The 16,821-nt window shown below is 40.4% G+C and overlaps 1 protein-coding gene across 1 annotated transcript in view; it reads right to left on the reverse strand.

Moving 5' to 3' along the window:
- Positions 1-16,453, reverse strand: part of LOC148013841 (putative exonuclease domain-containing protein At3g15140) — a 62,126-nt gene extending 45,673 nt beyond the window's left edge. Inside the window, exon 1 of the mRNA XM_087666353.1 lies at positions 15,937-16,453. Within this exon, the coding sequence (XP_087522479.1) occupies positions 15,937-16,179 (243 nt within the window). The 5' untranslated portion in view covers positions 16,180-16,453. The remainder of the gene's footprint in view (positions 1-15,936) is intronic.
- Between the last annotated feature and the right edge of the window lie 368 nt (positions 16,454-16,821).

A 16,821-nucleotide genomic window follows, 5' to 3' on the forward strand; every position in this document is an offset into this window, starting at 1 on the left:
AGAAAGGTCAAAGGTAAAGTTTCTAAGAGATACTTGGTGAAATTTTAGAATTATTCACCAATGGAAGCCAAATGGATGGAAGAGGATGGCTTGGCAAACCATCCCCGATTGTTACAGCTTTATCTAGATGCCTTTCAATTAGAGCCGACTTTAGTTCACGCTCAGTCAAGTTCAACAAAGCAGGGGTCCGGAGCATTGCTTGATGCTCGAGGGGGAGGTAGCACTTCCACTCCACCAGTTGAGGACAACTCTCGTATGTAGTGGATCTCGGATGTATTCAGCATGCATCCAAGGTATTGTGCTCACAATATGTTTGCCATCAGGTCACTACTTAGTGTACTAGTCACTATGACATGTATGCAAATGCATATGGGTTTCACCCAGGCACTAAAACTATACTTTTGCATCAGCTTATGATCAGTTTGGCATGAGTTTTGCCTCGGTTTTGAGATAAAAATTCAGATTAGTTTTAGCTTAGTTTTTTATTAGTTTAAGAACCATTTATGGTCACTTTTGGGATCAGCTTTTGCATTGATTATTGGTCAATTTTTGCAATGAGTTTGTGACCAGTTTGGGGTCACATTTGCAACAATTTGTGATCAATTCTCAAATCAGTAAGTGATCAGTTTATTATCAGATTATGCTCAATTTTCAATGGTTTACACCTAATTCCATGGACAGCAACATATTAGTGAATGCCACTGATAGTTTCAACCATGGTTTATGTTGAAAATATGTTTTACTGTTGTTCTGAAGTCAAAACAGTTGAGAAATATGAGTTATGGATATATCCAATGGGTTTTTAGCAACAATTCTACATTGTTTATACTAGCTGGAAATTTTCATCAAGTTTGGGGCATGTAGCATGGTTAGACAACAGGGACCAATGTTATGACTCTCATGCCTTATGGAAATTCCAGCGCAGTATGCTTGTCCTTTGGCACAATGAAGTGCAATCGAGAACAATTGCAGAGATTTCAAGGGAGGAGGTCTATCACAGGGACATGAAATTTTGAGATGCTTTAGTCTTGCTGATAACAATTGATTAAGCTATTAATCAAAGGTGCAAGCTTGTTTAAGCACATGTGATGCACATGGCAGATATTCCATAGTAACAAGCCAAAGACCCTGTCACGAGAACGTGAAAATTTGATGCTTTGCTTAGGTTTAATTGACATTTGATTTTTAAAGGATTAATCAAATGTGCAATTAAAAGATGCATATGTGTCACACATGTGAGGTGCAAGCTACTTTTTCACAGTTGAAGGCCGAAGGACTCTGTGAAAAAGATGGGTGTCAAAGGCAAAAGTTGTAACTAGTTACACTTGTTAGATTCTAGGTGAATTTTGGTGTCAGTTTGCCCCTAGGACCATTAATTGGCCATTAAGTATCAGTGGTGACACTAGGGACTAGGCATTAATTAATGGATTAACGCTTGTCCAAGGGTCAATTAATGCATGGGACCACTTTGGGTTGCAAATGGCCTAGCCAATTAATTTTAGAATGAGCAAGGTCGATTTTCTAGGCATGGATTAAGGGCTGAATAAATTTTCAGAATTAATTAATTCTAAAAATTAATTAAATGGCTAGAAATTGTTGAAAATGGATTAAGAAAGCTGCCACTTGGCAAAACTTTCCCATGCAAGTGGGGGAAAGACTAAATAGGGCTGAAGGGAGAGGGAAATTTCGTTTTTTCATTTTGGAGCTGTTGAAAAGAGGTGTTGGATTGTTGCTGCCAACTTTTGGGACCAATTCCCAGCCATTGGAGACCATTTTGGTGATGGAGATTGCATATTTTTGACCTTGGGAAGCTGGCAATTGCTGCTGATGCACTTTCTCCCGAAGATCACAGTCTCTGATGCTCCTATTGTTGTTGGTGCATCTGTTTGGGGCTGATACAACAGGGCAGCAGCTGATTTTGATCAGTTCTTCACGACAAATCTCAAAATTTTCTCTCTCTACAGCATTCTCTCATCTCCTTCAGCCTATGCTCAGCCATTCTCAACAATTCTCAACCATTTGGAGGAGATTTCAGCCATTTTTGGTGGGCTGATCTGTAATTTCTACAGTAAACCCTAATCTACAGTAGAAATTAGGGGTTTAGCAGTCACCTTGGGATCCGTGCCAGAGATTGAAGGCTCAAGGGACTGAAATCAGCAGCTGATAATTGAAGATTATCAAGGAATTTCAGGAGCCAGCCCATCCCAAATTGATTTGGGGGAGCATTTGGCCAGCCAAGGGCCAAATTGGAGAAGAAGTCGTAGGTGAATCAAGGGGCAAATTACCTAAAAGGCTCGCTGGTCATTTATGACAGCAAGAGCAATTGGTTAGCAAGAGGAGATTGAAGAATCTCAAGTTGTACTCCTTCCAATTGAATGAAAGCTAAAAAAAATACCGCAAGGGGCGCCAATTTTGGGGCCAACAAGGTGTCTATTGTCCAAGAATGTTATGGTAAAGTGTGTATTTCATTTTATGTACATTTATTTATTGCTGTAATTAACTCTTAAATCAGGTTATCACCACCCATTCCAAGAAGGAAGGCTGGTTTCAAACCCCAAGGATGCAATGGGTGTCAAAGGCGAAAGTTGTGATAAGTTATGCCAATTGGGTTTTGGTGATAAGTTGGTATCAAATGTGACCCTAGGACAGTGGTTTGGCCAATAAGTGTCAATGGTAACACTAGGGACTAGCATTAATTAATTAATTAATGCCAGTCTAGGTGTTAACAAAGGTTAGGGATCACATCAAGTTGCAAATGGACTAGTCAATTTAATTATGGTTGGGCACATTTAAATTTTGGTAGGGTCAAAAGGGCTGAATTTAATTTTCAAAATTATTTAATTCTGAAAATTAATTAAATGGCTAGATAATGTTGAAAAATGAGTTTAGAAGACTGCCACTTGGCCAAAATGCCCATGCAAGACTGAAAAACGTTTTTGAAGGCTTGAGAGAGAAATTTTGTTCATTCATACTCAGGAAAAGAGAGAGACCTGGCTGTTGGTCTGATTTTCCTATGGTGGAGGACCTTCTTGAGGCTGGAGCAGCAAGAATCAAGCCATCTCATGTAGTTGACAACAATTCTAGGATCTTCAGGAGCTAACGACAGCAATTAATTGGGGCAAGTGACAGCAATTTGAGGCTTCCTAGCAGCTGGCAACAACATTAAATGCTCTTTGGTACAAGCAACAATCAAATTTCAAGCCTTTCTTGAGTGAAAATCAAAATATCTCTCTCTTCTAGTATTATCTCACCTTCTCCAACTTGTGTTCAATCATTCTTATTATTTCTCAGCCTTTTGGATCAGGTTTCAATCAAATTTAGAAAGATCTCTACTATAAACCCTAAATTTCTACAAAAATTAGGATTTTATAGCCACCTCAAGACACGTGCCAATCGGTGAAGGCATCGTACATTGAATTCAGCACTTGAAATTTGTGTAATTGTCGGGGAATTTAGATGCCAATCCATTCATTGTAAATAGGGGTAGCATTTAACCAATTGATAGTTCCATTTGTGCCTAGGTGAAAAATCAAAGGCAATTGGCCCAAGTTGATTGCTGATTATTATTTCAGCAAGAGGCTTTTGGAACAGCAAAGGAGATAGTGGAATCTCACCTTGTACTCATTCCATTAGCAATCAAGTTTTAACAATACTAAAAAGGGGTGCCACTTTTGGGGCCAACAAGGTGTCCAATATCCAAGATTATTAAGGTAATTTGTGCATTTCAAGTTATGTTCATTTGTTGATTGCTGTAATTAAGTGTCCACTCTTTCCAAGAAGAAAGGTTGGTTTCAAGTGAGCCTCATCTATACAAGTATACACATGCACAAGTTCCAAACAGGGACTTCCCCGACGCATTGACTACAGTCTAGCAAGTTTTGAAATCCTAGAGCTGAAATTGACTTTCACATTCATGATGGGCTAGCATTGACTTCCGGCTTTTGAAATCCTAGAGCTGGAATTGACTTTCAAGTTCATGATGGGCTATTGCTTGACAAAGCACGTGGTTAGTGCCTAGTCCGAGCCCACATGAGGGGACACTTTGGTAGTCTTAGCCAAAGGCGGAGAATCCATGTTCACGTACACTCAAAGGCATTTTTAACAAGATGGTCATATATGCTATTACGAGGCATTGATGACAGACACAAGGAGGTGTTATTATTAGTCTCAATTTTCAGGAGCTGGTATGATCAACATTGACATCAAGTTCTCTCTAAGACACCTTGGTGGTGGCTTAATCACCCAATGCTTGGGTATCCATGGTCTTATTTTGACAGTCTTTATTGTATGGGCTATGATGACTCATCATCATTGTATCATTGTATTGTATCAAATCACCCATGATCTAAGAGAGGGTGTTAGCAGTTTAGTCAATTCATGCGTGATTCAAGGTCTCCTACAGTGAGGTAGGTATTTTAGCATTTTTATGATCGTTATTTTGATCATTTTCCTATTTTTCAGCTGACCAACCAGCATTTATTGCTGGCCGGCTTGATGCCATTTTTAACATTATTTTCTACTATATATGTTGGCTCCCTTCTCCATAGTCAGTCAATTATCACTTGCACATTCCGGTGCCTGCTCTATTGGAGAGAGGGAGCCGGTACCAATGCCCACGCAACCAGTGACTCACTGTTGTACGCAACTGTCTTTTGTTTGGTATATGGATTCTTGAGTTCTCCTTTGCAGTGTTCTTGTGTTTTCTCTTTTCTCTCTCTTCTATCTTGTGTTCAACAATCTATTTCAGCATTCTTTCATGCTTCCATTGCTATATCCACTTTTGACATAAATTTCCCCTTGGAAATGACTTTTGGTGTCACAGGGGTTAGAGATTAAAATTATTTTATGTCCTAAACTAAGGTTTCTAGAAAGTTTCAATACTTTTAAGTTCAAAGAGGTTAGGAATTTAAAATTGACAATGGGTAACATTAGAATGTTATTAAAAATGAGGGCTAGGCAGATAGTTTTTACATGTTGAGACCCCAATGAAAATAGAAATTTTGCCAAATGTCAAGCTTGGATCAATTTTGGGCTGCATGCAAATGTATCTTCCATGTTGGGCTCATTTTCTCCCATTCTAGACTGTTTGGGACAAATATGAGGGTAAAATTTTAAGTATTGGGCTAACAAAGAGCAGTTGAGCCATCAGGGACAGAAAGACATGTGATTTACAAGACTTTTTAGGGCTAGAGCGGCAGGGCAACTACTGTGTAAGCATTTTTATAGCAAGAAAGTCAAACAGTTTTCTCTAATTTGCTGCCCATCTCTTCTCCCTCAACAAACTAATATTTCTCAGCCCTTATTTGCTGGCACAGCTCTAAATTTTTGCAGAAATGCTCAGCTATCTCAAGAAGAATGCCATCAAATCTTAGCCATGCAACAAGGGGATTTGTTGGAAATCTTGGAAACTACAATGGATCTAAGAGGATTGCTCATCTACAGCAAAGGTGGCTCGCATTGCAAGTATAGAAAAACAAATTTATGCTTGCATTTGCTTCAAATCAAGGAGCAAATTTGGGGATTTTGCTACTAGTCGCTGTTTGAGGGCCGAATCACAGAACTTTCTCTCCTCGAGAGAGATTCTCTCCCCTCTAATAATCTCTCTAGCATTCTCAGTCATTCTCAGTTTTGCTCAGCTGTTTGAAGGTGAACACTAGTGTTTATGCTGTCAAACCATAATTTACAGCATAAATTAGCATTTCTCGGCCAACTCAAAGTGCATGCCCATTAAATACAAGAACAAAAATTAGAGCAGCTACTGGAAATGAAGTATTTACAACAGATCTAGTGGAGATTGGACATCCATATTGAAGTTGACTTTCATGCAAGGGTCCTAGATTCAGATCATGCCAAATTGTGTCAAAATCAAGGGCTAAATTGGCTCTTGATGCAGTTGAGCATTGGCGAAGGCCAAATGTATGGAAATTTTTAAAGAGATCAATCTATATCTCTATGTACTACAAATTCAAAGCAATACAAGTTAAAGAAATACCAATTTTGGGGCCAATCAGCTATCCAAGATGTATTTATTTCAAATTTGTGGATTTATGTGCTTGATGTAATTAGTGTTAAATATGGTCATCTACCACCCTATCCGAAAAGGAAGGCCGGTTTCATGGTTCCATTGCCGGGAAGCATCAACTCCTTTGGGTAGGTGGACCCGAGGCACCTAATTGCAAGCCCATGTATTTGCCATTTGTTGAATTTGTGATCAGCTCAATGCAAGTTAGCAAGCATGTCATCATCATACTCTAGTGATATGGATTCAAGCAATGATGATGCATCACAATGTGAATGATCACAAAGCATTGAAAGGAATGCAATGCCTGATCTTGATATGGGTACACATCATAGGCAACATGCCGAGAATATTGGTCTTGACCAAGAAGCAAGTCCCTCAAGGCCTCAAAATGCCAATGACCAGCAAGAAGAGTCCAAATCAAGAGGATGATGATCAATTTAAGGTACAATTGAGAACAGCAATTGATATCTTGCTCAACTCGCAAACAATCCTAGATTTGTTGGAATCTTTGCATGCTCCAAAGAAGGAGAGCAAGGGCAAGAAGAAGGAATCATTATTTAAAGCTTTGGAACAACATGATTTTCCAAAAGGTGAGGCATTTCAGCCTCAAGGAGCAACAAATGCTAACAAAGGAGCAAAAGTGAATATTGGCTATGTGGCAAGCACAACAACTGCATGGAAATCCTAGAAATGCCAATCCGATGAGTTTCGAATATCAAAGTATGCATCCCAATATTCAGCATTTGCGTCCCGGGATACTTTGGAGGTCGTTCCATATTCCATGCAATGGCTGGTCATGGTTCAGCTATAGTTATGTATGCATGGAAATCCTAGAAATGCCAATCCGATGAGTTTCGAATATCAAAGTATGCATCCCAATATTCAGCATTTGCATCCCGGGATACTTTGGAGGTGGTTCCATATTCCATGCAATGGCTGGTCATGGTTCAGCTATAGTTATGTATGGCACAAATACTTATGGTATGCAATCATATGAATGCTCCATTTAATGTTGGTCATGATGTAAATGCAGCCAATATACCTTTTCTTGTAGCCACCTATTTACGGCAATGTGGCATCTAAAGGAAAGGAAAAAGACTTTAACAAGGGTGGCAAAGAAGTGAAGTTCACGGTATTTAGTGGTGCACAAGACAAATTGAAAGCTTTGACCTTTATTCAACAGTTCGATGCAGCATATTCAAGAGGAAACTTCATTGAGCCATCAAAGATGAAAGATAGCCACGTTTTTTAAAGGGTAATGCATTGCAACAAAGGGCATCACTTGTAATGCAAGGGTACAACTTAAGCAAGTGTTTGCTTCTACATGGTTGACGTGTACCTTTGAAATCGATGTAACGATTGATTGGCATAAGTTGGATGCTTCTTAGTGTAAAACTTAAAGCAATACAATAAGAAGTTTCAAGAGGCATTGCTATTTATTACTTCCTACTGTGTTGTCCCCCTTTCGGGGCAGATAGAGAAGTATTATATAAGAAGTTTGACATTTGGAAATTTTTAGCTCAAGTTATAGACAAACTACCGATTGCATGTCATTGTGGCCAATACTCTTATACATATGGCTGAGAACAAAGAAGGACCAAATCATGGACACAATTCATGAAGATCTTAAAGCCTATCAAGCTGAGAAAAATCATTCGAATGACACTTTCAATCATCACCAAGAAGATGAGGGAACAAGTGTACTCAAAGCTCATAGTATTTATCATGTGAATGAGGATAGTCATGCTTCTCAAGAGTCTAGCGATTACCTACAGCTATCAAAGGAGTTGAATTACATGAATGTGGGTATTCTTAGTGGTTTTCATCAGCTCAACAAGTCTATGGATAGAATGAACAATAAGTTTGATGCAGCCATTAAAGGTTTGAGTGATAATATGCAAAATTCACATTCTACTCAAGACCCTATTCCAGCCTCACATCATACTAATCCAACCCCACAAGATATTCTTAATGGAAGATATTTCAATCAGCCACATGGACCTAATTTTGAAGGGAAAGAGCCATCAAGCCTGCAAGGCCTCAATTCAGCACAAAGTATGATGATAGACAAGAGGAGAACCTTAGAAATAAAGACAATTACCACTTTACCTTGATCTATTTTAATTAGAGCCAACTTTGGATTGGGCTCATTCAAGTTCAACAAAGCATAGAGGATCCAAAGTCTTGCTAGATGCTCAAGGGGGAGCTTGCACCTCCACTCCCCTAGTGATACATAGCTCGGTTATATAGTGGATCCCGAATGTACTTGGTTTGCATCCAAGGTACTATATTCTGAAAATATTTCTACCTAGTACCATTGCAATCACTATTCAATGTAGTAGTCAGTGTGAGTTGCTATGTAGATGTATATATGTCGTACTCTAACAGATCCCAAAACACAGTAGACAGTCTCCCGAGATGTCAGGTAACAGTAAACAGAGATCAAGAGAGGCTAGATCAATGTTTGATGGAGCAATCGTGAGCAAAATCAGTAAAACGCAAATCTAGGTGACACATGGCAAGACAGGTGATAGCTAAAACAGCAAAATGCTAACAGTCTAAAGACGTCAATAGTTGGCGACTGCAAATCTGAGGTTGGCACTAAGCAAGATGATGACTTCAACAGCATACGCAGCAATTTCTAGTCATATAGCAGGATGGAAATAGTAGCCAACAACAGCATGGGGCTGAACAACAACAAACTTAGATATCCTCCGTGTGGGGTGTATAAGTAGAGTTTTGGCACCAATATTCTACAAAAACGAGATTAAGGCTGAGTGGTGGGCAACTTGTCTATTTACAGATGGATGGGCCTATGAGAGTGCACAACGGAAAGAGGAAAGTGAACACAGAGAGAAGAAGACAAAGAGAGAATACAAGAGAGAGAAGGAACAATATGACTACAATGGCTGGAGCCACAAGGCTGCAACAATCAGCCCCAAAATGTAGCTCTACGTGTCAATGTGAACGCTAGACAATAGCAGGGGGATGAGAGAATGAGAAGGGTTGGCTGATCACGAAGGATCAATGATGGATAAGGATAATGAAGGTGGGAGGGCAGACTACCTACATATAGGTGAATAAGAGGGAAAACTCTAAATGTGGTCAAACCCCTAAAACATAGCCAAAAGTGCACAAAAAGAAATGCACTAATGTGCCCCTCCATCTTAAGTATCTAAAACACATAAAATGATAGACAAATACAATGTCAAAGCTCCTAATGTCCTCATCTAACTCAAACTGAGACTCACAGGCAAGAAAACTAAAAAGTAGACTTTACCATATAATCTTGGACATTGGACACCCTGTTGGCCCTAAAACTTGCGCCCCTTTCGATATTTATTTAACTTAATTGAAGAAGAAGTTGATGTACAATGGGATTCTCCCAATCCCTTTCGGTATTCCAACTCCCCTTGCTATTCAAAATAACCAACAAGTCTTTAATCTATTTTGCCCCTTGATTCAAACAATCAATTGGCTTTCACCCACTTTGATGGAGATGAAAAATGCCCCAAATTCATTGATTTGCTAGTCCCTCCACTTGAAATTGACTGAAAACAGCTTTAGCCCTATTGAATCCAAATCTTGAAACTTCCAATTTCTAGCACGCTTCCCGAGGCTGCTGCTAAACCTTAATTTCTACTGCTGATTAGCATTTACAATAGAGAAATCTGAAATTTCTTAGCCTCTGGTGATCTCAATGCTGCAATCTTTGGAGCAAGGCTGTAGAAAGACTGGGAGATGAGAGAGAATGCTGAGGAAAGAGAAAATTCAGACTTTCTTCACGAAGAACTGAAGAAAATCTGTCATTTCCTGCTGTTGCCCTATCTCAACAGCTTGTAGATGCAAAGAACTGAAGAAAATCAGTCATTTACTAGTACTGCCCTATCTCAACAGCCTGTAGATGCTGTCACCTACTATTGATTGGTCTTCTCTTGCCCCTAGCTGCCTTAGAAGATCCACCAATGGCTGCAAATCAGACCAGCAACATCTCCTCCCTCTCTCTTGCAAGCTGAATACACTAAAAACGCCTCTCCAGCCTCTAAAGACGTTTTTCAGTCTTGCATGGGCATTTTTGACAAGTGGCAACCTTCCCAAATGGTTTTTTTTCAGCATTATCCACAATTAAATATTAATTTTCAATCTTTAAATACTGAAAATTAATCTAATAAATATTTTAGTGCCCTGAAAAATAATCTGATTGGCCAATAATTAAATTGGCTAGGCAACTTCCATTCCTAAGTATCTCTGCGTCATCGTTGACCATCAGATTGGCGTTAGGTACCATTAAACACCACTTCTCTAGTGTCACCAACTGACACTTACGGCCAAATGAATAACCTAGGCCAACAACTGGCACCAGATACCACCAAGTACCTAAGCGGCATAACTTATAGCAACTTTTGCCTTTGACCATCCCGTGCTTTCCTCAAGTCCCAGGCTCGTAAATTTACTCTAACCCCAGTTACACCTCACATGCATAACATTTACTTAACCATGTGATTAAAAATTAATCCACATATTAAGTGAGGTTTCAAAAATACATGTCCTCACGACAGTGGCTCAATGACAAAAAAAAAAGGTGTAGTTGCATAAAAGAAAGGCCCAAAGTAGACTAGAAACCCTAAAGCAACTCCTCACAATCCTGGAAAGCCCCCTCTGAAACACAAAGGGCCAAGAAATCCATAGCCACATCCCAATATCGTCCCCCTTTGAAAGGGATGGGAGGTACAAGGAAACTACTATGGGGGATGGAATGGAACTTATGGAATAGATGGTGCACAATCAAGAATGCATGCCGCTATAGAAAGATGCCTCAAAGGGCCATGCACAAAGGAAGGGGAATGGAGCATAGATAGCTCTCTCCTCTGTCAACCTGTCACAAAGAAAGCTCCAGTAGAAGAATCCTCAATAAAGATGGCCGGCTCAAAGTAGACAACATAGGTCCCAAGGCTAAGAAGGTCATGAAATAAGAGGGGAGAGAAGCCCAAATCCAGAACATGTAGGGCCTCAGAAACAAAGCTAAATGGACAGTTAGACAATTGGGGCAAGATGCAGTGACGATACCCTCGGACAAACAAAGAACCTACGACAAATCACCTCAGGGAATCATAGAACTTGATACACCACTGTCAAAGAGCCAAGGCTACTCAGAAGACAAGACAGTTGAAGAAGGCTCCTCCACCTGATAAATGTGTAGAAACATTAACTCAATGGAAATAGCATATGACAAAGCAAAGCTAGGTGAAGGCTCTAATGTAGATCCACCCTTCACTCACAGACGAAGGTGATATATCCTCCAGCACTTCTACTCGGGGTGCGAGGTCTTCCCACAATGAGGACACATGGTATATCCTCTCTGCTTTCCCACAAAATCTGTATTAGAGTTGAAAGATGACTTCAACTTCTTCCTCTTCCCTTTCTTCTGCTTGGCTTGTCCTATACCTGTAGATAAAGTAACATAAGCACGGCCATGTACACGGGCTCTATAAGAATATGTCTCACTATGATGCGCATCCTGCTCAAGCACCAATGAAACTAGCTCCTCCCAAGTGAGTCTCCCAACTACGAGAAGTGAGAAGATTGGTGTAGAACACATTATATGTCGGTGATGGAAGATGTAAGAGAAGTGTCACAGCCAGGTCCTCCAAAGAAATGTCCCTACGAAGGAATGAAAGCTCATCCCGAATCTCCTTCATCCTGTTGATGTGATCCCTCATTGTAGGGGAATCCGTGACAGAGAGTTGTTGTAGCTTCAACTCAAGATATAAGCAATGCCCAAATGTCTAGATCTAAAATAGAGATACCAATCTCCTCCAAATCTCTACAGCGGTGCGGAGATATCGAACATGTACGAGCATAGAATCTGTATAACTCAAAAGAAGAGAAGAGCGGGCTCTGACATTCAACTAATCCCATAAAGCTGTTGAATCCACTGTCACACCATCATGAGGATCCACGATAGGTCGGGGTATAGGAACTGTAACAAAATCTCAAAGGTCACAGTCGTGGAGGAGATACTCCACGCAACACAACCATAGAGGGTAGTTCATTCCATCCAGCATGTCAGATGCAAAGCCATCAATGCCAATCGGGGACCACAAGCCTCGGAAGTACATAACGAGAAAGAGACATAAGACAGTGGTCAATTTGAATGATCCTGAACCACACGATCCCCCATAGCATACATGTCGGCCATAGATGTTCTTCAAGAAATACATCCAAGAAAACAAAGAAGATACGACTAGAATGTCCTCCACTTGTACAGGGTCTATCAATTTGCTGATCAAAGAGCAGGGTAGACAGGTAGTATCCGAGGTGTGAGAGAGGACTTGATGCTAAGCTGAAGGGGCAGATCTGCAAAACGCAGATATGGCTACAATAAATGTAGTCATAAGATGTCAAAAACCTATCCCCAACCAAGAAAGAGGCCACCTAGCAAAGAGAGAGGTTTTCCAGAGAGGTTTTCCAGAAGAAAACACAACAACAAGAGTAAATCTCTCCACCTAATAGAGACTACCCAGGTCAGGAAGAATGCCGCCCAAGTCAGGAAGAATGCTGCCCAAGTCAGGAAGCATGCTGGCGTGCTGACCAGGTTTGAATAGATCCCTACCTTGATCTGGGAGGTGCCACTAGGTCCAAATAATGGACTCTCAGGGCAGAATACAAGCCGCCTCGGCTGGAGAAAAACCACCCTGGATAACTAACGGGCCCTGCTATTGAATGCAAGGAGAAAAAGGCACCAATTCCTACGCAGGAGAGACTAGTGAGGAGGTAGATGATTGAGGGAGTTGATGATAATGATGATGGAGAGCAAGCACAAAAGAAAGTGGGATGGAAGGGAATGGCCATAACATGTCCTTAAACAATAGGTTTTTGGGTATTTATCCTTCCACCAAATAAAAAACTTTTTCTATTTAATTATTCTCTTATAGCTTTTTTGTGGAGTAAAAGTATGCCAAAATACACAATGTTAAGTCCTTTAAGTTTATTTGCTCACCAGCCCTAACATGGTGTGGCCAGCAAAATGATTCTAAATCGCATGCTCACAATTTAAAGTTGTCGATCGTAAAAATGTATGATAATGACTAGTTGCTTTCTTAGGGATTCTAATTTTATGTAGAATTGTTGGAACTCTTTTCACCTTGCCTCATCCTCTAAACTACAAAGTTATAGGACATAAGTTTTTAATGAATTTCCCTACCTCAAGTCTTTTATGAGCTCGAACATCCTTGAATGACATCCTCGATGCATGGGTGGTGCACACCAATAGGCAACATCATGAGGTGATCAAATGGAGGATGTGCAACGACAAAGATGGACATGAACTCCATTCTACAAGAGCATGAGATGCAAGCTAGCTCAAAGGTAAGCAGTGACATAGGTTTCTCAAAAGTAGTACTACAAAATGTTGAAGAGGCAATGGTGACCACAATGATAATAACATTATCACTATAGGTAAGCACAACAATGACACCAACTACAAACAAGATAGTGACATTAGGAGTGTGTAAACACAGCATGGAAATAGACAGGCAAATGGACAATGAGCAATAGCTATTGTAGTAACCCAAGGATCCCTATAGAAGGTGGGGGTGGATTGTGAATCTTGCCAAGACCTAATGGCTTTGGATTACTTTTGGTAGTGATCCAATTTCCAAAAAGTACACCTTTTGTAATAGTGCAAAGTCACTCCATTGTCATCATCTCTATTCATATAATGCATGAGACTTGGAATCATGAGAACTCGTTACTCTTAGTCATATGTATGCTAAATGCCACTTGGTGGATGATACTCAAATATAGTCATGATTCAAATACATACAACTAGATTGAAGATAAAAATGGACTAAATGACTCAATTGAAATAATAAAAGAGACTAAACAAAAATCATATTGAAAATGAAGCAAATACAAAAGATATTTAGCTCTTTCTCAAGGTAGACAAGCCTAGACTTCTGAATCAGAATAATACAAGTGAGCTTCACTAGTCCCTCTTATATAGGCAAATATAAGTTGGGCTGCAAGTGGGATGGCGACATCATGGATGATTGTATTCCTGTGTTACATAAGTAGTGATGTCACAGTTGTAATTTCTAGCTAAAGGCTAATTCATATGAGTCTATTGTGAAGATAAGCTAGGGTTTGCACTAAGAAAATACAAATTGCACGAACACGACTAAAACACAAATTCTTATGAGTCTATTGTGAAGATAAGCTAGGGTTACTAAGAAAACACAAATTGTACGAACACAACTAAAACACAATAACTTAGATGATAACACAAAAAGCCTAAACACAATGCAAAAATCAAAAATGCAAAAACACAAACACAAACAAAGAAAGAAGAGAACTTTGAAGCGAATGAATCAATTATGTAAATGAAGGAAACAATGTACAAAATCCTCAAAGGCAGAGCAATGAATATAGTCACAATATGATCTCCACTGAAGATGGATTCCAAGTGTTGTAACCACTAGTCGAAGCTGAAAGATTATTGAATGTGGAAGGGCAACAAGATTTGGCTAAGAAGAGGAAAGTGAAGGAGGAGCATCGTCTTCCTCATCGAGTCCAATAATGCCTCCTTTGGGCCTCCAATGATGGAGAAGCCTGATAAGACATAGTCGAATCCCAAGAAGAAGGAATTTGAGACATTGTGAATTGGTTACGTGTCATTCGTCTATCTCGCATAACACCAAGCTCCCCATGATAGCTACAAGGTACTCTTTCCAAGAGCACTAGCTCTAATACCATGTAAAGATAAGCTAGGGTTTGTATGAGAAAACACAGAGTGTACGAACACAACTAAAACACCATAGCTCAAACAAAAACGCGGAAACCCCCCAGTGACCCATGGAGTGAGTTATAGCGCACCATAGGCAAAGGATGGAAATCCATGCATATGAGAGGCCAATGAATTAGGGAGGGGTAAATATCACGGGTAGTGAGAGGGTTTGTCGTGCTTTAGGAAGGCACATCCTAGAATAGCCCTCCTAATTAAGGCACCCCTTGAAGTGATGATTATGGTCTGCCGCTCTAGGCTCTCTCTTACTCGTCTTGCTCATTGTGCTTCAGGGAAGGCACCTCCTAGAATGGCCCTGCTGCACCCCTTGAAGTGATGGAAGGAATGAAGGAGCTTGGAAGTGATACAAAATTTGATGAAGCTCACCAGCCACCAGGATGCACAAGTCAAAAAGCATTCTCTTGGTGAGTACAATAGATGCTTCAAGTTTGTTGGCACACATGTTTACAACGCGATTCTTGCTGCAAAAGTGACTCAGCTGCTGGATAACAAACACTGTAACTCTTGAAATGCACCACGAATGTTTTGACATCTTTTACCTCAATATATCCATCATGATGATATGGTAAAGGAGTGGCCAAGACTGTCAGATTCCTGCCTGATCTCAAATAAGGCCAGGTCCCCATCTCACCTATGGGACACTCATAATCTTTTCTTATTTTGGCTTTTAGCATTGTGTATCTTTTTTCTTTGGCTTAAAGGAGACTATAACTGGTGCCATGAGAGCTCAAGAATTGATGTCTTTGGCTTGGGTAAAGACTGTAATAGGAGAAGGCTGGCCATCATACATGGCACACATGCCCAAGCAAGGTAATTGTGCCCTGTTATATTTACTATAGACTGGACACCATAATCACACACTTAGTAATAAAATGCCGCCTGCTAATTAGTCCTGACAATCTGTAAAATCGGATAAGAAATGTACCATCCTTGAAGGCGAAAAGCAAAGACACAAGTAGTTAAAGCATCAAGAACTGAGCACTCTACATTTGATTGCCTTTGGCGAGACTTTGGTTAACTATCAATTGAGATGTTAAGTTAAATCAAGCAATAACCATAACGAGAGCATTGCAAATATGATAAACTTCAACAGGAGAGGCCAAGCACTTACAAGTGTGCAGAGGCCCTGAGAATAGTAGTAGCAAAGGTGCCTTCTTCTGGGTGGAAGCAGCTGCTCATCACCTGCATAGCTAGTTGAACACAAAGCCCTCGAGAAGACTGGTTTCTGAGGAAGAAGGGGCTGACGACGAGGTTCGATATGGTGGAAAATAATTGGAGGTGGCGGCCATGCCACCATCGTTCTCTGGGCTAAAGCATTGCTCCAACAAATCCTAGAGAACGGAGCCGCCATCATGATCTCCCCTCTTCTTTTCAGCTTAATCCTTCGCACCGAGAGAGTGCCCCGCGAGGATACGCTTATCGAAGGCACGCAGACAATGATGGGATGGATGCTGTGGTACGCGAAGGGGGTGTACTATGTATCATCATCATCCATGTCACATCTGGGATGGAATTTTGGGGAAACAATTTATTGCTGCATGGGTGTCTTCACGCCTGGGTTCCACGGTTCTTAACGACCCTTGAGAGTTGGGATCGATAGCCTAAACTGCACCTTTCTCACACACAAAAGAACATGACCCTTATAGTTGTTCTAAGAGTAAACTCAGCCTAAAAGTTAATCACAGCCCATTATGTAAATCCAGCCTACCAAAAAAATGGGTTGATCAATTTTTGGATCATTGTTGTCGTGGGCCTACCAATCAGCCCAAAAGGTAATCACAACCCACTATGTATACCCAACCTACCAAAAAATGGGTTGATCGATTTTTGGATCATCGTTGTGCTGCATGGGACCTGCCAATCAGGTATGTTGGTAGTGAAAGATCCATGTGGGGTCCACCTATGCATTTAATAGAGCCAGATTGGCTCTTGAAACTCAAGTGACAATATGCTATGCTTGCCTTGACCAAAAGTAGACACAAACAAACTTACAAAC

Source organism: Lygodium microphyllum, chromosome 25 (assembly GCF_053477565.2).
Source record: "Lygodium microphyllum isolate KBCC chromosome 25, Lygodium_microphyllum_v1.1.10, whole genome shotgun sequence".
Classification (NCBI taxonomy): domain Eukaryota; kingdom Viridiplantae; phylum Streptophyta; class Polypodiopsida; order Schizaeales; family Lygodiaceae; genus Lygodium; species Lygodium microphyllum.